At 43.2% G+C, this 27,532-nt stretch overlaps 1 protein-coding gene and 1 long non-coding RNA gene across 2 annotated transcripts; one reads left to right on the top strand and one right to left on the bottom strand.

Annotated features, from left to right (window-relative positions):
* Window positions 1-1,619: 1,619 nt before the first annotated feature.
* Window positions 1,620-20,087, top strand: adss2 (adenylosuccinate synthase 2). The gene is made up of 13 exons (XM_079279797.1): window positions 1,620-1,896; window positions 9,760-9,862; window positions 11,599-11,667; window positions 11,765-11,815; window positions 11,931-11,997; window positions 14,518-14,625; window positions 15,308-15,389; window positions 15,472-15,598; window positions 16,714-16,868; window positions 17,344-17,468; window positions 17,859-17,956; window positions 18,440-18,589; window positions 19,364-20,087. Exons 1-13 carry the CDS (start codon window positions 1,714-1,716, stop codon window positions 19,414-19,416), a joined length of 1,371 nt encoding a protein of 456 aa, XP_079135923.1. The 5' UTR covers window positions 1,620-1,713; the 3' UTR covers window positions 19,417-20,087.
* LOC306785429 lies at window positions 19,733-21,998 on the bottom strand. The gene is made up of 2 exons (XR_013772408.1): window positions 19,852-21,998; window positions 19,733-19,805 (listed from the first exon to the last, which is right to left on the bottom strand). It is a non-coding gene; the product is annotated as an uncharacterized lncRNA (long non-coding RNA).
* Between the last annotated feature and the right edge of the window lie 5,534 nt (window positions 21,999-27,532).

The following is a 27,532-nucleotide window of genomic DNA, read 5'->3' as shown; positions in this document are numbered from 1 at the left end:
GGGCAAAGAAAGAATCAAAGTACAACAAATAACACCAGTTAAGAATCAAACAATAAGAAAAGAGACACACTCTGCTGCCAGCTTCCTTACACACAAAGTGAGGAAACAATAAAAGGGATTTATAAGAGATAAAACAGTGATGCAGAAGCCAACATGACATCTCCATACTTACATTTCCTTTGACAGTTCAGGGAACAAACACACACAGTTCTGATGCCTCTTGCAGATCTAGGTGGACTGATATGGATCAGGTCATTTGTTAGTGATCTTTGAGGAAAACCTGTGGGAATGACATCAGTTTGTTAATGAACGGCCTTTTCTAAAAGGATGCAGAGTCGTGACCTGCTCCTACTGCTCTCTCTCTTGTTCACCCACTTGACCATCTGTCCCACGCTGCACTCAAAGGAGATGAAAGGACAGTCGTGATGTGAGCTGTACCCGGCACTGTGCATCTCCATCTGCAGCAGGTACAAAACAGGCACAAACGAGAACAGCAAGTCTGCAAAAAAGAAGAAAACTGACAATTAATGGTCTAACAGCTTTTACTTCCTGTCGATTTGATTAACAACATATTCTGCATTCGTTGTTTCCACACTTTCAGAAAATCCATTGTTTATGATGCTTTTTGATGTATGTCACCTCTCAATGGGGTTTAGGTGCACCACCATATGGACATAAAGCTCCATAATGTAAGCAGTTTCACACGTGTGCATTTCTGATCACCACTAGAGGGAACCAAACAATTCAAGATACAACACTATCTAAAACAGTTCAAGTTGGATCTTCTGTAATAGTTTGTTGATCAACTGCTTGTTGTCCATTAAGAGAACAGAGAGCAGTGTTCCTGATTCTAATGTAAACCAGTCCAAGTGCAACAACTCTGACAATCACTTATTTTCCTATCTATGGCTTGTTTTACCTTCTTTGTTTTATTGATCAATGTGACTTTAGGTTGTTGTTATTGTTGCTATTGTTGTATTTATTCTAACATGTACAATTGTTTTTATGCTGCCGTCCTGACCAGGACTCCCTGAGATCGAGAGATCTTGTATCAATGGGACCTTCCAGGCGAAATGAAGGACGAATAAACGAATTTAAAAAAATGTTGTGTATCCATTGATGCGGGTGCTTCAAAACTGCCACAGGAGATTGATTTAAGTTTTCATGAGAACAATTCATGCACCGGTGTTACAAGATAGACTTCTCTATTTTTTCTGGAAACAAAAGACACAAACTCTGACAGATACAAAAAAAAGCACAAAGAGTAATAAGGTAATTTGAAAATGATTATAACATTATAACAGCTGAATTACTAAAACACATATTTGGGCCGTGAACACACCTCCAGAGTAGTGGGAGTGTCCGCTGAGATTATCGAAACAATAAAGATGATTTACGTCCTGTCGGATTCCAGAAACCTTCATCGTATAAATCCATAGAAATACAATATTAAACATGTTGCTGACAACTATTTGATTCCACACTGATTAGGAAAGCAAGACATTTATTTGAATGAAGTCAGTGTTGGTGTTTCTGTGTACATGGTAAGGTAATTGTAATATCAGACACGTTGTACGCATGTGCGCATTTTACTTCCTCGCGTCTAACGTTGCCGTGGAGTGAAGCTCCTCCGGTCGTCCTCCAGCTATCTTTGGTGCAGCAACCGCACGATAGCGACTCGCAAGTGTAGTCAGTCAAAGAGACCCAGCAGACATGTCGGAAAGTGGGAGCCAGGAACCCTCCGGGGCCGCGAACGGCAGCCCGACGAAACGTGGGCACAGACCGCCCGTCGGCAACAAAGTGACCGTGGTGCTCGGGGCTCAGTGGGGCGACGAGGGGAAAGGAAAAGTTGTGGACCTTCTTTCACAAGACGCGGATATGGTGTGCAGATGTCAGGTTGGTTATCCATACACGCACACACGCTGCATTCACTTGTTATGCGTCCGTTTCATTCAGTGTGTTTTGTTCTCACAGTTTTGCTAATGTCACCTTGAATTTCCTGCTAGCTGCGTTTTAGCTCCTCAGACACATTTTTGATATCTGTGATGAATTGACTCCCGTCGCGTGCACATGACGAGGTAGCTTAAGGCTCCTGTGGCTCACGAGAGAGACCAGGTGCATCAGCTGGTACTGCTCTCGTGGTGCGTTTGAGCAGTTAGCTAGCAGAAACACGATTATTTATATATATATATATATATATATATATATATATATATATATAATGTTGGCAGCAGGCTGTTATTCATTCAGTCTGGGACATTATGTTTAGGATGCTGTGACGTATTGCAGTGTGGCTATGGTCGTATCCAGGTGTTTTTTTCCTGATGTTGAAGACTGCATTCTCTACATTAGAGTTAAAAAATGTATGATGAATTAGTGAGACTATTGTAGCTGGGTTAAATGAACAATTAATTGCTGTACCTGTTGTATTCTATATGCTAAATAGCATTAGTTTCACACGAACAAAAAACGTCACCTAATTTTGTGTAATATGTTGGCAAATTTTAGTTAATTCAAATTATTTTCATTTGTTAACAAACGAGTGTTATCCTGATCCTGCAGGCTGCACTTGAACGTATCCCTATATACACACAAACATGATGCAAAACAAGACAACCATATGTGATGCGTTGGATAACATAATAACTACCGGTATAACAGGATGTACAAACTTGTTGCTTTCTTGCCAATTAGGATTTGAGGGGTGTGTTAAAGTGTGCGTAGCTGTGACAGTGGGGCTTCCTCCTAAACGTAGGCCATGTATACAGAGATGTGATTGTACAGTAATGGCGAGTTGGTATTCCACTTCAGTGTTTAAGCACATCAAATGGTTATTTATCTTCGCTCAAGCTGTATTTATAGTGACATCCACGTGGTCTTTATCTGGACTCGGGTCAGCACGTCGGCCCTGTGGTTCAACTCCCGGCGCTTCGTATTGAATTTGCATGCGCTCAACTTTTCCCATGCAAAACCGGTGGACTGGAGACTCTGAAGTATTCTGTGTTGTTGTTGTCTCGCACTTGTTGGCATGGCAAGGGCTTTCTCAGCTCTCTGCCCACTGTGCACTGGGGAGATTCCTGCACCCGATCTCCCTGAAAACATTAATAGTTTTTGTGAAAGCAGTCGAGGTGATGGCCTAGAGAGCCACATACTCAAACCACATCTACTCCCAAGAAAGCTGTCATTCAGTCAACCTTTGCGCCACTCAAAATGACATTCACTTTATGTTTTGGAAATAGTGATCGTCAGTGCAACTAAACTTGGGAACAACTTGTATGAGTTCAGTTTTGCTGTGTGTTAGCACAACAATGTGAAGTACTTCCTATTTTTGTTGAGTAAACTTCAAACCCTGGCAGCTCTCAGTCGTTTCTGTTTACACTTGACCAGCAACAGCGTCTGTGTGTGTACTGAAGAGGAAGACTCTGCAAACGGAGGAGATAAAGTCAGAAAGACAATCTCACTGTACGCTGTCATTGCAAGGTTGTCTATAATGCTGTTGTATTCACATTTAGGTTTCCATTTATTTCAGCATGGCCTGAAAATGCAGTTTTACCGACTGAATATGTTGTGTTGTTGCCCGAATCGATATTGCATGCATTTGAGATGATAAATTGTGATTTGAGGCTCGAGCGAGTTTTAATATCGGAGAAAATGTTGCTAATAGTTAAGCCTAACCTTCTGCTAACCTCCTCAGCCGTCACGGCTGCTGCACCGGCAACAAAGCGTGTCGACAACCTCGATGAGTTCAGCCTGGCTGTGTGACAGCACAGCGATGTGAAGTACTTCCTTTCTTTTGTTAAATATACTTCAACAAGCAGCAATATATCGGCAAACTATTGTTGCTGCTCTGAATGTTAATATAACACTGGCAATATTCATGTTTTTGAATTTTTTCCTTTGCCAAGGAGTTTCATTTAGTCGGTGCTCTTCGGTGGACAAACTATCTTATCTTAAGATTAACTTATTGGCTGACTTGGCTGATACCGACATATCTGCGATAAGCTAATATCGTAACTACATACTGAACGCCATTTATCTCCAGCCTTCAATACAGACGATCTTGCCAATCTTTTGGCTGCTTGTACTAACTCTGGACGTTTGGTTGCCTCTGTTGATAACAAGTTGACATAACAAGGATTCTTCGGAGCCTCGCAGCTTCCATGTCTCTGCGGTCCTGTCGAGGCAGAAGACGTGTAAAAATAAACCATCGCCCTGCAGTGCGTCCCCTCCATACGTCACGGTGCGCGTGTTTATCGGGGGCCGCTGGAGCCAACAGCGATGATCTTTTTATAAAATAAGCTTCGACTGCAGTCCTGCTCGGTGTGCCTTACAGTCCGGACCTCTAAGTTCTTAGAAGTCACAGTTGGGATATAGAGAGTGTGTTGCTGTGGGCACTGCAGGAGAGCTAGCAGTCATTATTGTGGACTATCCTGTACGCATATCATGCTTCACCAAGTAAATGCTGCAGATATTTGCTCATTAACTTCATTTGAGGCTCCAACACACTCAATTCCAGTGGCGGGCCGTCAGGGCCTGCAAGGCCTTCTCTGCTGGCCTAAACAGAATCACAAAGCTATTTATATAAAAAAAAAAAAAAAAAGTATCATTTATTTTATAATTTTATATTTTTTCTTAAATGCACTACATGTATTACAATTAATAAAAATATTTTTCCCATTATCTTATTTTCTGCTACTGTCTTCCTCAGTTGCTCTCAGATCTCACCTCTGTGTCTCTATGTAAGAACAGCCAGATGCCTGCAGACTCTGCTCTGCCGCCAGTGCAGATTAAAGTACATGGGGACGATATTTTTGATTGTCAGTGTTCAACCAATCAGATCTTTAGTTTGACATGTTGGGCGTGTTCTTTGACGTGTCAGCGGCCGCTAGCGGCCTATAATGACGTCAGCATTACGTGCTGCTCATGTCCAGGTGCACGCGATGCGTGTGCTGTGATTGGTCAGTGGGCGAGCACGTGACTATCGTGAATCGAAACTTAACTTGCCAGCAGAGCTTAGTTGGAGGAGCAAGATTTCAAATTGAAAGATGTGGAAGAAATTATAACATCTTTAGGGTTTTGCCTGGTGTAGATTCAACCCCACAGCTGGCAGCCTGACTCAGCAGGAAAAGGATTTGTATGAATGGTATTTCTTGCTGACAGCGTCGGAGAAGCGTTGCACATTGTATGGCTGGGAATGCGTTTCATTTTAAGTGAGCTGTTGGTGTTTGGAGCTACGCTAACCGGAGGACGCCATAGCATTTGAAAACTTTTGGAGAGACTCAAGTGGATCTACAACTCAACGAACACGTTCGCGGGGAAACTGCTCCACAAACGTGGCCTGGCGTGAGGTCTGCGCCGGCGGAGGTGTGATCCCGCGGCCCCGCTGCAAACCTGCCGCAGCAGACTGGCGAAATATAACTGGGGAGGCTCGACTGTCACTAGTGTCCATGAATCGAGAAGGACTTCTTACGGGAACCATAACGATGTACTGGAATTAAACTCTTTAAGTTTCGGTTAAGTGACAAACTGTGTTTGTTTTTTTTACAGAGTAACGTTACGTCATTTGTCTATCGTGTCGTTTTTTTGAATAATATTTGAATGGCTCGTGCTCTTGTGTGGTGGAATGCGTGGATCTGCTGCAGGTTTGCTGGATTGATGCTTCATAATGAGGTTATTAGGAGGTAATTCAACTGTAGTAGGACAGCACTGAAGGCCCAGGTATAAAATCCACGGCCCGCCACTGCTCAATTCAAAGTTGTGTTTGGCCGTACTGGTTTAATAATCCGAAACAAAGTTAGCACAAGCTGCCGCTGCGTTAGGACTGCGGAGAAGGAAGCAGAGTTGGTGCACTATTTACTATTACTGTACTTAAGTCTAACTATTCCCTGACTCGTAAAAAAGAAAAATACCTGAAAAAGGGCTCAAACAGGTTCATCAAGTTAAACTGTTTGTGGGATCAACTCTCATGCATACACTGTGTTCTGTATACGCATGAGAGGAGACACACTATTTGTGTCTTTGGGATGTGGTTTCACACGCAGATTCAATGCACTCAATGCTGTTGCTATGAAGATGTTTACTGAAACCATGACTTCGCTAACTTGGCAAACGGAGACCATTGTCTTTTTAGCTCTTTCACTGGACGTTTTGGTATCTGAAGGTTGTATGCACAAGATTTTTCAACACTTAAGAGGGTTAATTAAAAGTGTCGGATACATATAGTAAAGGTAGTCAAGTTAAATGTATTTATGTAGTGCTTTTCACAGACATAAGTCGCAAAGTGCTTAACAGGAGCGTTATTTCAGACATAGAAGAAAACATATTTAACACAAGGTGACCATACAAGGGCCGTTAATTTACAAGATCAGTTCTTAAAACGGGAAATGTATGAACAAAGGCACAATACACCATAAAAGCATAGATAAAATGCACACCTGGAGCATGACTTTTACCCAAACGCCTGTCTGAACAGGGGTGTCTAAATCAGATTTGTAAATTTGGTCTACAGTGTTGAGCGCAGAACTGAGGTTGAGAAGTACTAACACAGAGCATTCACCTGCATCAGAAGACATTAATATATGATTAGAAACCCTCAGGAGAGCGCTTTCAGTAGAGTGCTGTTTCCTAAACCCTGACTGGGACTTGCCGTACATATTGTGCCTCTTCTTTGCAGCAGTGAGTTGGTTGGCCACAACTTTCTCTAAGATTTCTGATAGAAAAGGCAGTTTTGACAAAAGCATTTTATAGCCCAACGTTCGCTTTCTAATAAAACTCCTACAGTAAACATAGTCATATCTACACAAAATGTTAAGCATGATGGAGTGCTCACAGTTTGTAACATTAAAGGTTTTGTTTTCAGTCTGCTTCTGAAGAGTTTATGCAAGAGCATCAACTTTATTAGAAAACTGTATTTACCATCAAATACACTTTAATAAAAGACTCATTCTTGATTAAATTTTCTGTGGATCCACTACTTAGTGAACTAATTCTAATGACTGAAGACATTTTAGCGGCAGTAGTAACTCATGTCTGCCCTTTCATACCAAAGCAGAAGGGTGAGAGGCTCACGTTAAGCCCCGGTGAAGAGCAGGGTCACACATCCAGATCAGGTAACGCGTCTCGATCCATTAACACCAGCAGCAAACTCAGGCTTCATTCCAAAAGATGTAGAACAGAATCTTTCATCAGCCTCTCGTTCAGATGTCATACCAAACCCAGCGCTTCTGTGTTTTTTAACACTTTATTTCAGTGAATGTCAAGTCTATTTCAGTGAATGTCAAGTCTATTTGTGTCACCCAAAATTTCACCTCAAGGGGCCTTAAAGTCTGTACACAACATAATAATTAAGGTAAAGAAAAACCCCTTTAATGGGACCAACAGAGGAGGGATCCCTCTGGAGCATACGTCTCCATCTATTGTGCCGGGAAGATCGCTGAGGTCAGGTGACATTGTTTGTATCGCAGCAGCACTCATCTTTCCTGACCCTCCTCTGTTGAATCAGCACACAAACCGCACAGGAGCAGGTGAGTAATAAAAGTGTCTCGTGATGGGAGCAACAGTTTGATCCCAGGGCTGTACGAGGGCCAGTGTTATGTTTGGTGGGGGATGGGAAGCATCATAAAAGTATCTAAAAATGAGAGGAATCTCCCAACCCCCCCCCCCCATCTGTTCCTCGTGTCCACCTTAAGGGTGCTGCTGTGGCCAGGAATAACCCCATGTGGTCAAAGCACATGCTGGGCTTGATTTACATCCACGGGCTACAGTGCTGGGAGCACGTCCTGGTCACAGGGCGCACCGAGTTGAATTGGCACCTCAGGTAGTGAACGTATGACTGGATCTGCAGCTGCCTTTATTTTCAGCACAGCAAAGAATAAACTTACAATACTTTCCTTTATTCTTCTGTCCCATGTAGTTTGTTTGTGCTTTGCATGCATCGGAGTATAAAGCCCTCAGAGTGTGAAACGTAAAGCAGAGAGAGAGTCAAGCAGGTCAGATTGTGACGCTCTCATCCGAGGACTCTCTGTTCTCCTTCTGAGCTCCACTTTTGCATTTTTTAAACATTTAAAAAAAATTTAAGGTGCTATAAAAATGTTTTTCTCAAAAATTCCACACAATGACTAATGCATAAGTTCAGCACAAAAATGGGTAATATAACAATATTTTAGGTGCTACAAAAATATTTTTTTAGGAGTGTGAGCCACAAGGTTAAACACAACTTGTCTTCCAGTTTGAGCTGCTTGTTTACCAGCTGATTGAGTCTGGGCTTCACGCAAGAACCGCTCGTGCAAACACATTTGTTCCGAAGTGGCACGAAGGAGTGAAAGAGAATTTGTGGCATCGAACACATTTCTTGAACTTTGTTTCCGGCACGAAGGAAATTCACAAGTGGTCCAGACCCGTCGCACGATCCCTGGAGCGAACGTCTGACTTTCGAGTATGAATATGAATAATTTTGAGTATGAATATGATGCAGAAACCACTGAAACAAACAAAATGCAACATTTATATTCCCTCTAATACCACCGGACTAATGCTGCTAAACATGATATGTTTATATGATTTTCTCTTTTTGTGAAGCGGAACGAGTAGATTTACTTTACATGCTGATGTAGATTATGCAAATTATGAAATCCCACGCACCTCCTCGTAAAGAGGTGGCGTTCATCAGGCTGAAATGAGCGATTCTTAGATCTAGTTTTTTCCAGTTTGGTGAATGTGACTTGAAACACTCGTGTGAGCAAACCTCACAAAGTAAGAGAGGTTTAGGAGGAGAATACAGGAACAAGGCCCATTCACGGTCAAAGCTTTGGTTTGTGTTTGGCCTTGGTTTTGTCATTGCACTTGTTATGTGACAAAAAAAGACAAAGTAGTTTGTTAGATAGGACTGAGCGATAATTCAACGTGAGAATTGATCGTCTTTCAATAGAATCACATCTTGATACACAATGACTTCGTCTTAATTGATAATATCAAGCAGATAAATTAAATTGTTGTTTTGTGAGTTCAATGTGAGCAACAAACGGATATGGGGATATTTATTTCGTCATTTTACTTGAAACCCTCAGTACTTGTCACATATTTAAGAGTTAATGAAACCATGTGGTTATGTCACATAGACTATATATGTATTAAACTCCCAGAAAAGATGCTGCATTGTGATATATATACATCGTTATCGAAATGTGAAATCATCTGTATCGTAATGAAGATTTTAGCCACATTGCCGAGCCCCGGTTCTAAAACAACACATTGTTCATGCAGCAACATGTCCTCTGTTGGAGAATGATGTCTCCTTGTGGCTCTGCGGCTGAAGTTTGACACTGTGAACGTGTTCGCTTCATGATGTAGGAGTCAGGAGCAGCAAGTCTCGACACAACATGAATTTGGGTGGACATTATTTACATAACCTGTAATCTGTAGCAATGCTTTTTATTTGTCCTCAACAGACACGTTTGTCAGTTAGTTTACACTTCAGTGAGACCTTTTGAGATGTGAGTGAACAGTGAGCAGGAGTCTCTCACAAACACAGTAGCACACACACACACACACACACACACACACATATACACACACACCAACAGACAGCGGCCAGTGGTTTATGTGTGGTGCTTGTTGCTGCTCGCCAAACTATTCCGCCTGCCTTCCAGCTCAACCAAACAAAGTTTCAGAGCCTCCATTAGGCCTGTGTGTGTGTGTGTGTGTGTGTGTGTTTCTGTTGGTCTCTCTCCTCACCGCTGGCTGTCTCTCCTATCTCTGCAGGGCGGCAACAACGCAGGACACACGGTGGTGGTGGACTCGGTGGAGTACGACTTCCACCTCCTCCCCAGCGGCATCATCAACCCCAAGGTCACCGCCTTCATTGGTGTGTGGAGCGGCACACACACACACACACACACACACACACCATTTGCTCAGACGCTCCTTCCTTTCCTCGCTCTTTTCCTGATGAATTGATGGAGGCTCTTTTTAGCCCGGCGCTCGTCATCGCCGGCTACAGTGAGTGTGATCAGCTTGACTCAGAGCCAGACTGCATCACATTCACTCATCTGCAGTAACTTCATTAGCTAATGGTTTCTTTTCTTTCTGGCTTCCAACTCTCTCTCTCTCTCTCTCTCTCTCTCTCTCTCTCTCTCTCTCTCTCTCTCTCTCTCTCTCTCTCTCCCCCTCTCCCCCCCCCCTACACACACACACACACACCTGCACTTTAACATATTTAAAATCATGTTAAATGCATAAAACAGACAATGAGCCAATCAGCTGTCTGAGTTCACTCACACAGTTCGCTGCATTCAGTTTTCATAAATCGCCCAAATCTGACCAGTGTCTTGTTAATACACCACAAAATATTCAAAACATTAACCTCAAATAAAGCTCTTACTGCTGTCTTAGCTTGAGCTCTAGTCAGTTATTTTGACATCTTGTCATTTTGCACAGAAAATCTAGATTTCTCTTTCAGCAACAGCTATTTATTCAGTATTATTGGTGTTGATGTGTCACACCGTCACACAGGAAGAGAGACAGACATCGATCATTTATAATTGTTTCATTGTCCCAGAGTGGAAAGCATATTGCCGTTTGTTACACCATCATTCTCCTCCTCCTCCTCCTCCTCCTCCTCCTCCTCCTCCTCCTCCTCCTCCTCCTCCTCCTATGTAATTCAATTAATTCATTGTAATTAAAAGCACATTCATGGCCTTCAGCACTGGGAGCAAATCTGTGCGCAGGTCTTTTGTGTCCCTGAGCGGCAAATGCTTTTTATCTCACACATTTATTCCTGCAGTGACACTAAAAGAAAGGTGTTTCATTTCGTACATTTAATTTATTCAAAGTAGTTACCTTACCTCCTTCAGTTAATGCAACCCAATGAAGAGATAATTCGGGCCATCTGTTTGAATTCTCCTGTGAACAGGCATCGCTGGTACCAGCTCTGTCAGAAATACATCACTTAACATCACAGTTGGGCTGTCGGTTCACACCCGGGGCTGCTTTCACAATGACACACATTACTCTAGTTTAGATGTAACTTATAATTGGACTTCAGATGGATGATTAAAAGGTGCCTTTTAGACTGTGCAGCAACAACAGTCAACGTTTATTGCACATAAACACTGTGCAAGATGCAGTGGTGGAATCTCACAGAGTACATTTACCCAAGTGCTGTACTGAAGTACAATTTTGAGGTACTTCACTTGAGTCTTTCCATTTCATGCGACTCTATGCTTCAACTCCACTGCATTTATTGGACGGCATTAGTTACAAGTTACTTGCCAATTCAGATTATTCATGCATTCTTAAGTAGACCTGTAGATCTATTTGAGTTGATGCTTCAGGCCCAAGAACAGTCATCATGACTCTATATGAACGGGTGTATCTTTGCACACATCCATCAAACTCTGTCTGGTTCTGTTTTATCAGAGACTGTAATCTTAAACGGCAGCTGTGGCTCGGGAGCTACAGCGGGCCCCCCCCTGTCCCTGGTCTCATGTCGAAGTGTGCTTGAGCGGGGACTTTGATCTCCAAGTCGCAGCTCTTTTGTGTGAATGAGATACAAACTGTAAAAGTTTGTGAGTCCATTTACCATTTATCTTTTCACCTCAGGCAACGGTGTCGTAATCCACCTGCCAGGCCTGTTTGAAGAGGCAGAGAAGAACAAACGCAAAGGAAAAGGTGAGTTGTTCTTAAACACATACAGTCACGGAACAAGACTCTGCTTTGACATGTGATGATTCATAGTGTGTGTGTGTGTGTGTGTGTGTGTGTGTAGGTCTTAATGACTGGGAGAAAAGGCTGGTCATCTCAGACAGAGCACATATTGGTAAGTCCTCCATGTGTGAATGTTTGAATGTACTGTGTGTGTGTGTGTGGATGTGTGAGCCTTGCTTTCTCTGAGGTGTGTGAGAGTGTGTGTCCCCTCTCTTCCTCCTCTGCAGTGTTTGACTTCCACCAAGCGGTTGATGGTGTTCAGGAACAGCAGAGAACAGAGCAAGTAGGCAAGAAGTAAGAAACCTGTTGCTTTAAAAAGACACACACACACACACAGAAAGATCAGTTGTCGCATCTTTGACTCATTTATCTTGAGACGTATGAGTCACGGTCAACACGCAGATCAACATCCAATGTCAAATATTCAGTCTGTTTGTAAATAAAAAGATCACTTCAAGCGTTTCTCAGCTTTAAATATTTGGATTTTTAAAGTGTTAATTTCGACGGAGTCGTGAGGTCCCTGTCCTTCCATCTGGATTATTCTGGAGATAAATCTTTATTGTTGATGCAGAGCCTTACTCCAACAAAACCGATCCACATATTATACACTAAGTTGTTGCTAAATGTGATGTGCAAAAAATGTCATTGCAAATATAGTATAATACAATAGATATACTTTCACTTTTCAAGCGTGCCGTGAGGCGCGTCAGCCGTCCTCTGTCGTCCTGTTTGCACTCTTAACTTAAACAAGACTGTGGTCCTCACTTACAAACCTGACAAGCTAACACAAAAAAAGAGTTATAATCAATTTTATTAAAGTAACAATGTATCGAATGACAATGTAAAAGGATGATGAACCTACAGAGGTATATGAATCTGCTGCTCCCGTCACATTCACGGAGCTTTTTTTTAACTGTCCGACCCGCAACTTTATTGTTTTGGTTCACTGTCACCGCTCTCTGTACGATATTCTGCTCAGCAGCACACAGCAGACAGACAGTTAGACACAAGCTGGTGAACATCGTGCAGCATTTAGCGGCTAAAGAGACAGATATTTCCCCCAAGAGTTGGTGGAGACCAGAAACGGAGCAAAAAGAGAGTAAATATTGGACATGTTCGCCTGGTGGCCAGAAATAAATGCTCATGTTGCTTCGTAACAAGTGGATGTTTAAACAAATTCCCCACATTAACTTAAAAGATGAAGATATGTCAATGCTGTGTTAAAAGCTTCTTTATGCTGCCCACAGTTACAAAACAGCTGTTTGTCTCAGTTTAATTATGCACACTTACACTAAACACCACTCTTTACAAAAGGCCATCTACTGCCATTTACCGGTATCTATCTTAATTGAGCTCCATGTATACTGTATATTACTATTCTGTTACATTCATTTTAATAACGCAATAAAAAGGTAACAGCCAAAGTAGAAACAGGAGATATTGATCCCTGGAGGTACATTTTAACATATTCATAATATTATATATTCTTCATGAAAATGGGACAGAAATCTGATTTTCCTTCTTTATTAATTTGCTCATACTTTTATCTTCACTTTCCATATGTGAAGAAATGTCTTTCTACAGTGCGTGTAATCTCACCGCTGCTCTGAGGCCTCAGAGAGGTCAGTCAGGCGGAGGGTGTAGCAGCCCTGCAGCAGGTGGAGTTTATGAACAGTGTGACAGACAGACGGTAGCAGTGCTTCGTCAATAAACCAGCAGCTTCCCGTCAAGGGGTATACTTTTAGTCTCTTAACAAAGACACAAGTAGTCCATGTACAGTAGTAAATCCAGGTATTTATGTTTTATTCCACACCCTTTTGAAACGACCGTATTCTAATAATAAATTAGCCCGGGCAGTGAACCACACCGACGTATGTGAGGAATGTTAAGCTGAGTCTGTGGCGCATTCACAATATCAAGCTCAAGAGAGATCCAGCGTATTCCTGTTCAGAGCTGGGTTGTCTTTACCAGCTCAGCCACCAAAGCCCCAAACACCCAGCCAGCTACTGTGTGTGTGTGTGTGTGTGTGCGTGTGTGTTCACCAGGGTACCTTAATGGCACGGCCATTATAAACTTTCAGCAGATTGCTTCGACAGGCTGGTGGATTTCCAGTCCCAGAGTCTGATCTGGTTTAAAACTAGAAACACAAAGGGGAAACCTGCCGTGCTGTAGGTTCAATAAGATGCTAAAAATGAACGGCAAAAAAAAGTGTTTCTTCATAAAACATCTGCACAAACAAAAGCAGTTGTAGAATTTCCTTAATTAAAACGCATTGACGAACTGTAGCTTCAGTTTTATTCTGATGTAGAACATGTTAATTTGTATGCAATGTTAAAGACACTGAATACCTGTTAGTCTGCACATGATGCGTGTGGATCCATCTTTTGTGTGACAAAGTCTAATGATATTCATTTTAAATTTAAAATGTATTATTCATGGCTTATCTTGTTTCTTCATTACAATTTTAAATATAAGCAGCAACAAGCAGTGGTGGAAGTTAACTAGCTAAGTACGTTTACTATATATACTTAGATCATTTACATTTTGCTAAGTAAACTTCATAAATCCAAAAGTTTTCTTGGATAAACTTTAATCTTCTGAAAAAAGATTTAACTCTTTAACAGTCACATGAACTTGTTCTCGATTGTAAGATTGTTATTGTGAAACAACTTACTGGGTCCGGAGTCGTTAAGAGTTTCACAATAATTAAGAAGAAATGACTTCATGAAAACAACGGAAGTTGTGGAATGCGATCGCCTGCTGATGATGCTTCTGCCCCCCCCCCCCCCCCCCCCCCCTCTTGGTCCTGCCCAGCCTCGGGACAACAAAGAAGGGGATTGGTCCCGTGTACTCAGCCAAGGCAGCACGTAGCGGTCTCAGGATATGTGACCTGTTGGCTGACTTCACTCAGTTCTCTGAAAGGTCTGTGCCAACAGTTCGGGATTATGTTTCCATCTGGGCTTTTTCGTGAAAATCTGTATAAGTACATTTGCTGAGGGCGTCAAGGTCAACGCTCTCCAAAGACCGTTGAGGAATGTAATTGTTTGTTTGGTTCTAGTGAGTCATGGAATGTAATCCAGGAAGTCCAATTTAGAAACGGATCCAAGAGTTTAAACGCTTATCAAACGCCAAAACACTGCTCAGCAGTGTGTGACACTGTGAGACGGGAGTTTACAACTCTGGAAGGTTTTCATTCCAGTAACTACTTTTATCTTTTTGTTGCGACCATTGCAAGGTAAACGGTAGAAACGCTGCCTTCACGTTACAAAGTAATGCAACGCTTGTATTTGATTGGCCAGGAGACTTCACGTTTTGGTCCAACAGAAGTTGAGTCAGGTTCTACTCTGCCTCGCTGCACTGGCCTCCTTCAAATGAGGAGAGCTGATGTCGGTCTGAACGGGCCTGACTGTGGCTCCTGGGCTTTAGTTCCTGCTCCCCCAAAAACAAAAATACGCTTTTTGATGGCTGAGGAACTATGGAGGTCAAATCAAACACTACTTCTGTATATAATAAAGAAACATATATTGTGTTCATGATTGGGACATACTAATGGTTGGAAATTTGTTGGAAATGAATCAAAACTGATAGATTTAGCTTGTTGCAGGTATAAAGCTTTGGCCCAGCAGTACAAGGACATGTACCCCACTCTGGTGATTGACATAGAGGGAGAGCTTGTCACATTAAAGGTAGTTTGGATTAACATTCAAAAAATATTTCTACAAACATCCATTTTATCCTCTTTGCAGTAACATGCTGTGTGCTTTTTAGGACTATGTGGAGCGGGTCAAGCCCATGGTGAGAGACGGAGTGCACTTCATGTACGAGGCTCTTCACGGTCCTCCGAAGAACATCCTGGTGGAAGGAGCCAACGCGGCTCTGCTGGACATCGACTTCGGTCAGTACATCGCTGTGTGTGCATGTGTGAGCGTGTATGTGCACCACAATTATTAAGCCCGCCTCTTACTCTTAACTTCTGTATATTTACCAATTATCATTTTTGAAAGTAGGCCAACCTCTTTGTGCTAACCCTTTCCTCTGGAAAAAATCAATGTCCTTTCTAATTGCCAAGCGCTGCATCTGCAGTGACCCGGTGATGTTGCCCTGAAACACTTAAGCTTTGTGATGCTCTTTACAAAAGCCTGCTCGGAGCTCACACTAGGGATGATGGTAAGTTTACTAACCGCTCTAGGCATCCAGGCTTTGACGTGCACGCTCACAGTTCAACCACTCAATGCCACCTGACTGTGCATGAGCACGAAGGCGTCCGTGTCAGCAGTCTGTCAGTCGATCGATCAGCATCGCCGAGTAATTGCCGAATCCGGAGATACTCTCAAGAGGTTGACGAAAGCACGACGGTTGTGTTGTTTCTTTCAGATAATGACACATTATGTCACCGTAACACAGCAGACCTGTGATTATTGAGAGCGTTGACGCCGCTGAGACGAATTACGGTCGGAGTTCAACGATGGTTATAATCAAAACGGCATGCTCGTAATAACTGGTGGTATCAGGGCACAGTGTCCTGCACACTAATAGGCAAACAACCTCTCTCTGTCTGGCTATATCTATACTTTATTATAAAAAGTGGCCAAAATATCACAGTGGCATCTGGCTTTCACTTAATCTGTATCATTTCACATCAAGCATACGTGTTTTCTCATCAAACTACTGTCTTAATCTGTACTCTGTATTTGTTTGCATGCATTTAAAGTCAGTAAATAGCTGGAAATATATATTTACTTTTTCTGTCAAGTTCAATTTGCACTAAAGTTCTAAATGAAATGCCAAAATATTGCACCAATTTGCGTCAACAATGTTACTTCTTGAAGTGAAAACTCTGCAAAATCTGAACACGGACATTAGCAGCAAGTTGTCTTCAGTGTCGAAGCCCTCCAGTGATCGTTGTTGGTACATGTATGGCTACATTGCAAACGGGAACTGCCAATACCAAATTCGGCATACGTTGTTCCTGAAAAGTATGATCAGTCTTCACTCCTACTGTCATTGCAGGGACGTACCCTTTTGTGACATCGTCCAACTGCACGGTGGGCGGGGTGTGTACGGGTCTCGGCATGCCGCCTCAAAACGTCGGCAACGTTTACGGGGTCGTCAAGGCGTACACCACCAGAGTGGGCATCGGGGCCTTCCCCTCAGAGCAGAGCAACGTAAGACGCACTGTAACTCGCACCACCCATCAATACGCTGACGCAGACTTTTTGCTACAAAGACGGATAGTCTATCACAGGAACAGCAGTGGGTTTACTTTCAACTCAGGTCACTTCAACCTGCAACCTCACAGGTATCTTTTTGGGAGAAAAGTGTTCTTCGTCCACTGTTAACATGTCAGTGTGGTAGAACAAGGTGTAATGACTTGATATGTACAATAGAAGAGTAGCTTTGTTTGTCAAACAGCACAATCTACGGGAGGTTTTGCTACTCTGCCACCAATAACCAGCTGTATAAACTTTATTTTTTAATGTTAATAAATCTGTCTATGTCACTTATTCATGACTAAAACACGACCATCATCCCGTAGAACGATATGAAGTACTTTACACGTTTACATAACACATTCACAAGCCAGCAAGCGGCAAGGACTTGAAACTGACGGACTGGCTGCGCTCGTCTTGTTGTCTTTAGGAGATCGGAGAGCTTCTTCAGACTCGAGGGAAGGAGGTGGGCGTGACCACAGGCAGGAAGAGACGATGTGGTTGGCTGGATCTGGTGCTCATCAAATATGCACACATGATTAATGGCTTCACCGCGTGAGTTCAGCGTGTGTGCGTATGTGTGTGTTTGTGTAGATTTGTTGAGTTTTACCTGTTTGTGTGTCAAAGTTTCCCTCAAGTGTTTATGACAGCATTTAGTGGAAAATCATTCGAGGTCAAAATGAGAATTCAATTTTTTTGTTGTACATATGACTATTTGTTGAAGGCACCGAGGTGTATGCAGCTTTTATTTCTAAGTTTGCCAAAGCAAAGAAAGAGAAGGTCTTTTTTCAGTTATTTTTGTGGTTTAATTCACTTCTATTAAAGTGAACTGCCAGTCTCCACAGGAAACAGGTTTCTGTTGTTTTCATAATAAATCTTTGGATGGCAGACAGAGCGTCCTTTGTCTTCAGTCTTATAACCTTCCTGTCCTCTTCGTGAACCCAGCTTAGCGCTCACCAAACTGGACATACTTGACGTGTTCGCAGAGATCAAAGTGGGCGTCTCGTACAAAGTCGACAACCAAACTATACCTCACTTTCCAGGTGAGCCGCTGTGAATGAGTACTTCTCTTGTAAGTGTTTCTAAAAAGTAAATGATTAATATCAAAATAAATTTCCAGCATATGTTCTTTCTTACTTCCTCCAATCGTTGCTCAGGATTCAGGTAGACAAGATGGCGTACAAGTGTGATCAGTCTCAAAGGAGCTGAATGCTAAACATTGGACTCTAAAGACAACCTTAAGCTCTCACATAACCAAGAGTGCGTCTCAAAGGCTAAACGCTGTGTTGACACGGAGGCGTCATGAGGAGAAAAGTGGAGTCGATGCATCTCTGCCCTCTGTGGATGTGTTGTCACACCTCCCGCTTCCTCTTCTTCCAGTCCACACTGTTATTTGTAGAGCGCTCCATTTCAAGGCAGAAACATATTGATCTGTTGTCATAGCTGTTTCGATTGTGGTCTCCTGTAAAGCTAATGGTGTGATATTACCCCCCCCCCCCCTCCTCTTCTCATTGATTCTGTGCCAGCCAATCAGGAGGTGTTGCAGCATGTGGAGGTCCAGTATGAGACGCTGCCGGGCTGGAACAGCGACACCTCGGCTCTGAGGAGCTTTGAGGATTTGCCCGAGAACGCCCAGAAATATGTCTGCTACATTGAGCAGCATGTGGGAGTGCCTGGTACGCACACACACACACACACACACACACACACACACACACACACACACACACACACACACACACACACACACACACACACACACACACACACACACACACACACACACACACACACTTCCTTTACTTTTAACCCCAATGCTGTTTTAACCCTGTGTTAATGGAGCGTATCCAGAGGAGTTTAAAAAAGGACCGCAACTAACGATTTATTTTAATTTTAATGTCAGAAGACTGTGAATGATTTGTTGGTAATTCTGACCTCTGTGGTGTTGAACCCAGAATACTTGCACGCTGCTTCTCGGATGCTTCAGTGTTGTGATTATGTGTCTTTTATTTGTATTATTCAGCTTACTTTACTGATAGTGAGTCTCAAGAGCGCCATCTGCTGGACCACAAGGCAAACTACGTCAATAGTCGTGCGCTCACAGACTGTACGTTCTGAATGGGAACAGGTTATTATTACAGATTATATATTTGTTTTCAAATAATAAAGTGACGGCACTAATTTAACCGTCTAACCAGGTTTCTAATCGTCTCGACAAAAAGGCTGCAGACGGGAAAATCACGCTGTGAGAGCGCTGAAAAGAGAGATAATTACGCGGAAATATGTTTTCTCATATTTAAATGATTCTATCCACACAAATGGAAGTCCGACAAGTAAGCCGTGCTTCCAATGTAAGGTCAGAGGAAGTGGAGACATCTGCTGCATGTTTGCGTGGATCACCATTCAATGGGACGCCGTCAACACCTACCTCTGCTTCTCTGTTTCCTCAGTCAAGTGGATCGGAGTGGGCAAGTCTCGGGAGTCCATGATCCAGCTGTTCTAGACGAAGAGGGAGGAGAGGAAGCACTTCAGTGAATCAACTGTACCCTTCTTCTTCACCCCCCCCCCCCCCCCCCACACACACACACACACACACACACACACACACACACACACAGCCTACCTACCTGTCTCAACTCTCCGACAGAGACATGACCGCCATGTCTGCTCTTAATGCTTTAACAGTGTATCTTCAGACTGACCCATGTTACAGACCGCACCCCTCACACACTGACCTCCCAGCATCTCCATCTGGATTTTTAACAGTTTTAAACTTTTAGAATAACAGTTCCCTCTTTTTAATTTGTATATCGTAGCGGTTTATTTCAGACGTGCGACTCACTCGGCGACACCGGCTGCCATCAGGTCTGAAAGCGGACGCGAGGGAACCGACTCGACACACACACACACACACACACACACACACACACACACACACACACACACACACACACACACACACACACACACACGGGAACACTCCCTGGAGGAACTGTCCACAGATGTTTGGTTGGTCAAACTGTTCAAGTGTGTTATTGTTAATCTATGCGCCGTGCCAGTCTGGTGTAAATCAGTTTTTAACTTTTGCACTTTCGATGCTTTGGACAACACCTGCTTTATGTTTAATTCTGCCAGGTGTACAACACATCCTGACACCATAAAGGGATCCTTTAATATTGTTAACGTGTCTTTTTGTGTGTGTGTGTTTTCTTTTCTTTTTTTTTTACGTCATCGGACAAAGACTCCTCCTTGTCATTCAACCAAAAGATTTGCTTTCTTGTAGCTTGCGGCTGCTTTTCTACTGAGCGCTGTTGATGAACTGTTGACGCACATCGTCCTGTGAGACAGCTGCTGTGTTTTTCGGTTTCATTTTAGAAGGTGAGAGAACGAGTACAGAGATAACACTGGTATACCTCATCAATTCAGTTAGCCGACACACTTAACGCTCACGTTCTTGTGATTGTTTATCTTATAGATTTCTTTGCACTTTCAATATTGTGTTAAAGTCAGAATCGGAAACCGTTTATTGTCAATGTATGTTGCTCATACAAGGAATCTCATGGCGGGTGGTGCATAACATCAAACAATCAACACAGTGCAAGAAATAGAAACATTAAAATATGTGTGGATGTATAAATACTGTATAAGAAGTGGGTTTTAAGAAAAGGAAAAAATAAGGCTTCAGTGTTCCATCCACATACAGCACCTGGTTTCTACAGTGATGTAGTATTGCTCTGCCATAAAGTTGGGGGACTAACAGATTTATTTTATTGTAAAATAGTCTCTAGTTTGGGGTAATAATGGAGCCTACATTTTCCATGACGTGGGGGCGCTCACATGATTCGATGAATCAAGATGGTTATATTATTAGAGTGAGAGTTAAAAATACTGTGCATTGACGATGTAACGCTATAGCCTTTAGATTTTGACTGAATTGCATCAACAACAGCAGCAGACTTTGGCTGACATGAGTCGTCTGTGTTTCGGTTTTAGGCCAAATTGAATAATATCCGAGCTTTCAGAAAACTGAGTTGTCAGTACCACTTGGATGTTGACGTTACCGTTATTCATAACCCTGAAACTATTTACCATAACTTTGATATTGCACATTAATGTGGCATTAGACCAGACTTTGGGAAGTTCTCCAGAGCCAAACAGAAGACCTTTCATTTCAACACCATTAAGTGTAAACATGATGACGTGTACGGGTAGAAGTTTTGCTTTCAATATTTTGAAAAGGAGGAGTGAGTCAAGTCAAAATGTTGATTTGTAACTTTTGAGATAAAATTCATCCGTTCGTCTCTGGTGAGCTAAACATGACCACTCAGTCTGACACATTTTTCTCAGGACATTGATTCAAAATGTATGAACTCTTTATGCTCGTTCTGTGTTGAGGTTGTGTGTAACTGCTGTTTTCTGAATCCCTGATAAAGTAAGTACCGGTAAGTCACACACTTACTGATTCATTGACTCACCGGTGCTCCTGTCTGTCTCACTGGTGGAGGTCTGGATGAAAACTGAACCAGCATCGTTCATATCTGCTCTACTGAGCAGTGTATGTTTGGTGTGATGCTGTCGGTTTCCTAACAGCAGCACTATGTTTCTCTCTTTCTGTGTTCGAATGAACATTTTTCCCTTTACGTGCTCACACTGCCAACCTTTCACTGAATCCTCTTTTACAACCTGAAAGTCTGTGTCCAGGTTCTGTCTTTCTTTACTTTTTATTTTGAACATTTCCTTTCTTTCCTCACTCTTCAGCCCATTTGTGAAGGGCAGACTTCTATCTTGACATCTGGTTCAGACTAAATGAATGTTTTCGGCTTTGGACGCACAATACACACGTAAAAACCTATAAACACATAAATAATCATGTTAACTCTTTTGTTTAAACTCCTTGACGTTCAGTTGTCACCTTTTTATTTCCAGTAAAGTCATTTTCAGCTTGGGAAAAAAAGAATCATCACATTTCCTGAAAATGTATCCTGACATGATATTTGGTGTCTTTGGAAACTTTGTCAGCGCTTGAATTTTAATTAAAGTTCTGTGGTTTTTGAACGTTTGGCTGCTCAGCATGCGTTTGTAATATCTGTGGGGTTTAAGAGCTTTAAATACTCACATTTGCTGATTAAACTCCAAAGTGCAATATGTTTCAGCAGTGCATTACTTATTAAGTATTTCAGATTTCAAAAAACATCTGGTGCATGACCATTTCAAAACGACATCCCAGAAGAATTACCATACAAAACAAGTCTTTGGCCATAACTCATTTGCTGATTATGACAACATTTGACCCAATGTCTTCTTGGAAAAAATGATGACGTAATGACGTTTTCTATAAAATATAATCTGGCCATTGTTCAACGCCATAACTCAACAACAGAGGAGGAGATCGTGACCATATTTCACGTTTGGTTGGAGACTACGGTACATGGATGCCACTGAACGTGGGTGCCCCGCCTTGAATCTGTGGTGATTGTATGGATCTGTGTGATTCGACCCCAAGGTACTTCTATGAGTCCACCCTTCTTCCCCAGATGACCACCAGGACAGGGCGTCTCTTGTTCCTCTGGTAGTCCAACACAAGCTCATTGGTTTTGCTGATATTGATCTTATTCCTAAAGGTTTTTACAATTTTGCAGAACTTATGTATGAATATTTTTGTTTGCCATTAATTACGTTGCATTTGGGCCTAACACCCGCAGCCCCGTCAGATAATTCAATTGTTTGATAGAAAGCATTATTCACAGCAGACAGACAGCACAGGTGTTACTAATAACATTAACGATGCCTCCTTTCTATCCACGCGCTCCAGTAAGCCATGACACTGCAGACATGATTCATTATTTCCACCTGTGCTTTTCAGCTTCATCTATTCGAGCTGTATGCCTGGTCAGCAGGTGGGCGGGTCCTTAGGGTTCTGCAGACTGATGTCGAGTATCTAGGAGTATTTTTACATTGTGGTGCTGGTACTTTTACACAAGTAAAGGATGCGAGTACTACTTCTTCCACCCCTAGTTAGTATCCAACATTGTGTCTGCAGCACTGGTTTCCCTCTGCAATGGTAACATCAATTAAAGAGACATTAAAAACAAGAATAAAGATATTTTCATGAATGTTTTATCTACCAGTGGTGTTTCTGGAAAACAATCCAGCGTTTAGTTTTTTGTTGGGGTCGGTATTTGATTGTTTTTGAGGGACGAGACTGCAGCATCTTGCGATAATGTCACACAGTTTAGTCTTCTTCGTGAGCACAAGAGGGAGCCATTTGACTGTAAATGAATGCTAAACACTCGTTAGAAGAAGAACTAACAACCGGACCTTCTCTCTCCTTAGGAATCTTTTATGGACGATATCCTGAAGCCACAGACACAGAGAAGAGAAGATACAGATGTTTTTTATTAATGCACTGAAAGGCAAACAAACCATACACAGCTGAAATCTCTCTCTCCTCTCTTGTTAGTGTTTGCTATTAATACCGTGACCGCAGGTCGGCCTTCACCACAGCCTCACCTGCAGCTCATTTCCCTGCCTTCACCAAGCTTCCTCTCTTTATTTGACTACATCTGAACGCAGGAACAACCTCTTAAAACCCACAAACATGAAGAATTTGCCCAAATGCGTCCAGCATTCAGAACCGGACGAGGACAAAAACACCTTGCCTGGGTTTTCCATGAACTGGCCATTCATTGCCCAGTTTACCCAAATTCCACAGCTGTCCAGAGTGAGGTCATTCTATTCAACAAACTGTGTCACCTTGAAGCACACACAGACACACACACTAAAACACACAGTGGCATCTGGCATGACGCCTGGCCTTCCTCTGTATTGTGTGACTATGTTGATGAGAGGCTGGACGCGTCGCAGCAGGCCGAAAGGCACCGCTGCCCCACGATTTGGGTCGAGGTTGAGCTAATTTTGTGACCAACCGCCTTCCTCTTTACCCCTCATCATCTATCACCCCCCCCCCCCCCCCCCGCTTGTACCACTCATTCAACCTCCGTACCCCACCACCACCCAATCCCTCCATGCTTTCTATGCACGGCTCCCCCTCCTCCCTCCTTCATTTGAATCCCACAGTGAGGCCTCTTTGTCCAATGGCTGCCGCTGCATTGTGCTGCGAAGGGAAGCAGAGTAAATGGACAAGCAAATGAGTTGTCTCCTTCAGCCAACAATCTCACACACACACACACACACTCACCTACATGCACCCACACACAAACCTACACGCAAAAGATACATGAACCCATTCAGGAAGCTTCTTTCTCTTCAAACATTTTCTTGGACTGAACTTCTGTCCTTTGTGTGTCCGTGACCTTTTGAACAATGGCCTCCAAATAAAAAAGGGAAATGCCACGAGACCAGCCGAGTGTTCACATGTCAACACGTCCATCACGTCCTCCATCAATCTCTGAGCTCTACTACTGCAAAAAAAAAAGCTTTTTAATTTGATCCTCCTCATTCCAGGAAACTCTTCATGTAATGGCACTATGCAGTAACCGCGTCACATTAATACTTAAGGTGATATGGTAAATATGTAAGCAAATAATGACCCCATTCACACACCCAGCAGACATGGAGCAACATCAGCATTTATTCTACTCTGTAGTAGTTAAAGAAATAGTTTAACATGTTGGGAAATAAGCTGATTCACTTTCAGTCTTCAGTCTAGGGTTTAAACAATCAAGATATAACATGTTAACTGAATGAGCATTAGAGGTGCTGGTAGGCAGATCTACCTGAGGGGGAACCGAAGGATTGGTGCTCCACTTCCGCGACGACGCCATTGGTCGGGACGGCGTTATCGGCGGTAACCGCCGTATGAGAGCAGTGCAGAGCGGTGAGCTAACCAGTGAGGCACGCACTAAAAGTACACCTATCTATACCAACTAAGCAAGGAGAAGCTCTGATAACGACACACACAGGGGGAGAGTGACTTCATTCTCTGCTCAGGTAAACATTGCTCGTCTACATCGGTCTATAGTTGCTTGCTGCTGTATTGATGCTCTGAATGTACACATCTCCTTAAGGTGGAAATATTGATTTATGATATATGAGTTTACCTCCAGCTCCTGTTCTCTCCTCTCTGTTGACGAGGTCTGACTTGTGTGCAGAGAGGTCAACGGCTAGTAGCAGTTAGGTCACACCGGTGCTTTTTATTTGAGGTACAGAGTCGGCCTTCAGTCTCACATTTAAAAGGGACGTTCCACCCCAAAGCGAGTTGAAAATCAATGTTCAGCATCTGAATGGTAATCTTTTTACTGGGGCTTGTGAGATTGGAACATGTTGCTCTTTTGCTCTCGGTCATAACTCCTGCAAGACAAAGACGAGATCAGTTGAGGGCGATGTCATGCTTTTTCTCTCTGACATGAGCAGATTTCCATTTTTAAAAATGAATGAAATCCAGCACTGTCCTCATCTCCCATGTGACATCAAGCACTACCAGTGTCATTGGAGAATGGCGGTTCAAACGTAGAGTTTCACGAGTGATTTAAAGGTGTTTGACGGCCATGCACCACTTCTACAGTGCTCTTGAGCAACCCGGAGACTCTCTACCTGATCTGCTCTGCTGCTGACCCGTGGCTCTAACCTCTCTGTGGAATGCATGGCTGTAAAAAGCCTGTAAAGTTGCTTTTACTCTATATGTCTCTTGACCCTCCTTCACCTGCTTCAATTCTTCTCTCCTCCTCTTTCCAGCCCCCGCCCCCCCCCTCCTGAACTATGGCTACTCTGTAAAAGACCCCAAACACAGCAGATGTGTGACGGCCGTCGCTGTTAACAGCTGTCGGCTCTTATGTCGGCTCCTGTTTTACCCCACACACCAACCTCCAGTACATATATGCTCCGCACCGCCGGCACCAACAGTTGTGGTGCAAACTTAAAGGGTGAAATCCAACCTGCCTGTAGGGAGAGGCATCTTGATTTATAGAAAACAAATGCATCATCAGCTTCCCGAGGATCCGTTTGATTAAAAGCAACAAATAATTTAACTATCAATGTCAATATCCAAACCCTTTTATTTGCCCTAAAGTTTGTGCTTTAAACTTAAACTTTAATTTCGTCTTTAGTTGTGACAATAAGTCAGGAGAGAGCACAACGGCTACTTTATTGAAATATTATTCAAGTCAAAGCAAGATTGCTTGATTTGGAAACTAGTGAGGAGTATTGCTCATAGTTACAAGTGGTCATCGTGGAAAGGCAAATGTTGCAGCCTGACCATCATATTAATTACCAACCAAAAATAATAATATAAAATAGCAAAATATAGTCAATGAGTGTGATAATTGATCTGTATTGATTCATCACTCGTTTTTATGATCGATAATTTATTCGTTGAGTTCTAGTTCTCAAGTCCCCGTGGTCATTGAGAGTACATTTGCTTGCACATTATTTTTTATTTTATCCATCGTGTCTGGATGCTTCAAATGAAGTGCTTGCAGGGTAATCAATAAGTTTGACATGGCCTCCTCCCACAACTATTGATTGATGTAACTTTCCGAAAGTGACAATCCGACAGCCATGCTCACTTCCAGCAGCTGGTCAGGTGTGTGTAGGTGAGAGAGAAGGAGGGATTTGAACTTCTCGCTGAAGCTCTTTTTTTTAAAATCCTTCTCACTATGACCTCCACCACTTCTCCACATGCAGCAACACTGTGAATCGATTGAGGAGGGTCTGTCCCAAAGTCTGCACCGTTATCTCTATTTGTGTGATTCATCGCATCTCGTCGCTCTCTATGATGTTAGTGTGTGTTCATTAAGTGTAAACACTTTGAAATGTGTCCGGAGGACACTAACTAGTTTGTTGCAGCCCCGGCCTAAACTCCACTTTATCTAACCTCATTGTTCTTTTCTGGCATCCGTCCCCTGCTCAGCATCTGGCTGCAGTCCAAGGCCTTGCTGCCCATCTCTGGCAGCTCCGTCCCTCGCCTGTTGCCCCGACTGCTTCCCTTCCCTCCGCTGAAAACTCGCTCATGTCTGGCCTTTACCAGCTTCAACCCCTTTTTCCCAATCCCGGCCTGTAAGCGCCGACCCTCGGCCCCGACCTCGAATCCAACCCCGGGTCCCAGCCTCTGGCCCTGAGCTTTTACCTTCTCCCCATCCCAGCTGCTGTTGCCTTCCCAGCAGTCCAGCCCAGCATGAGAAGCCTAGCAGCTGTTGATCAATGGGCAGCCGGGGCCAACGCCTGCCTGCCCCCTCCCCTGACCTCCTACCCTTACACATACACACACACACACACACATACAACCACACACACAGATGCACGCACACTCTCCCCAGGGAGGCAACAGATGGAGGTCAGCCAGAGGAAAGGGGTGTGGTGAGCTACAAAGGGCTGGGTTAGGTGTGTGTTCCCGTGCGTCTGGGTCCGTATCTGTGTGTTTGTCAAATAACTTATTCCACAATTAGACAGACAGATTCAGGCACGTTTTCTGCATGTGTGTGTGTGTGTGTGTGTGTGTGTGTTTGTGTTTGAGGGGCTGTGGCTGGACATTTGCTCGCCGCGTGTCTCCAGTATGGACAGGTGTTGGCGTCAGCAGTGTCCAGACTCGTTTCGGCAGCTGCTGCCACCCCTCTTCTCCCCCAGTCCTCTCCTCTCATCTCCCCCTCCCTCCCCCCTGACAG

Source organism: Melanostigma gelatinosum, assembly GCF_949748355.1.
Source record: "Melanostigma gelatinosum genome assembly, chromosome: 12".
Taxonomy (NCBI): Eukaryota; Metazoa; Chordata; class Actinopteri; order Perciformes; family Zoarcidae; genus Melanostigma; species Melanostigma gelatinosum.
The sequence above is the reverse complement of the archived record's forward strand: the minus strand, read 5'-3'. Positions and strand labels throughout refer to the sequence as shown.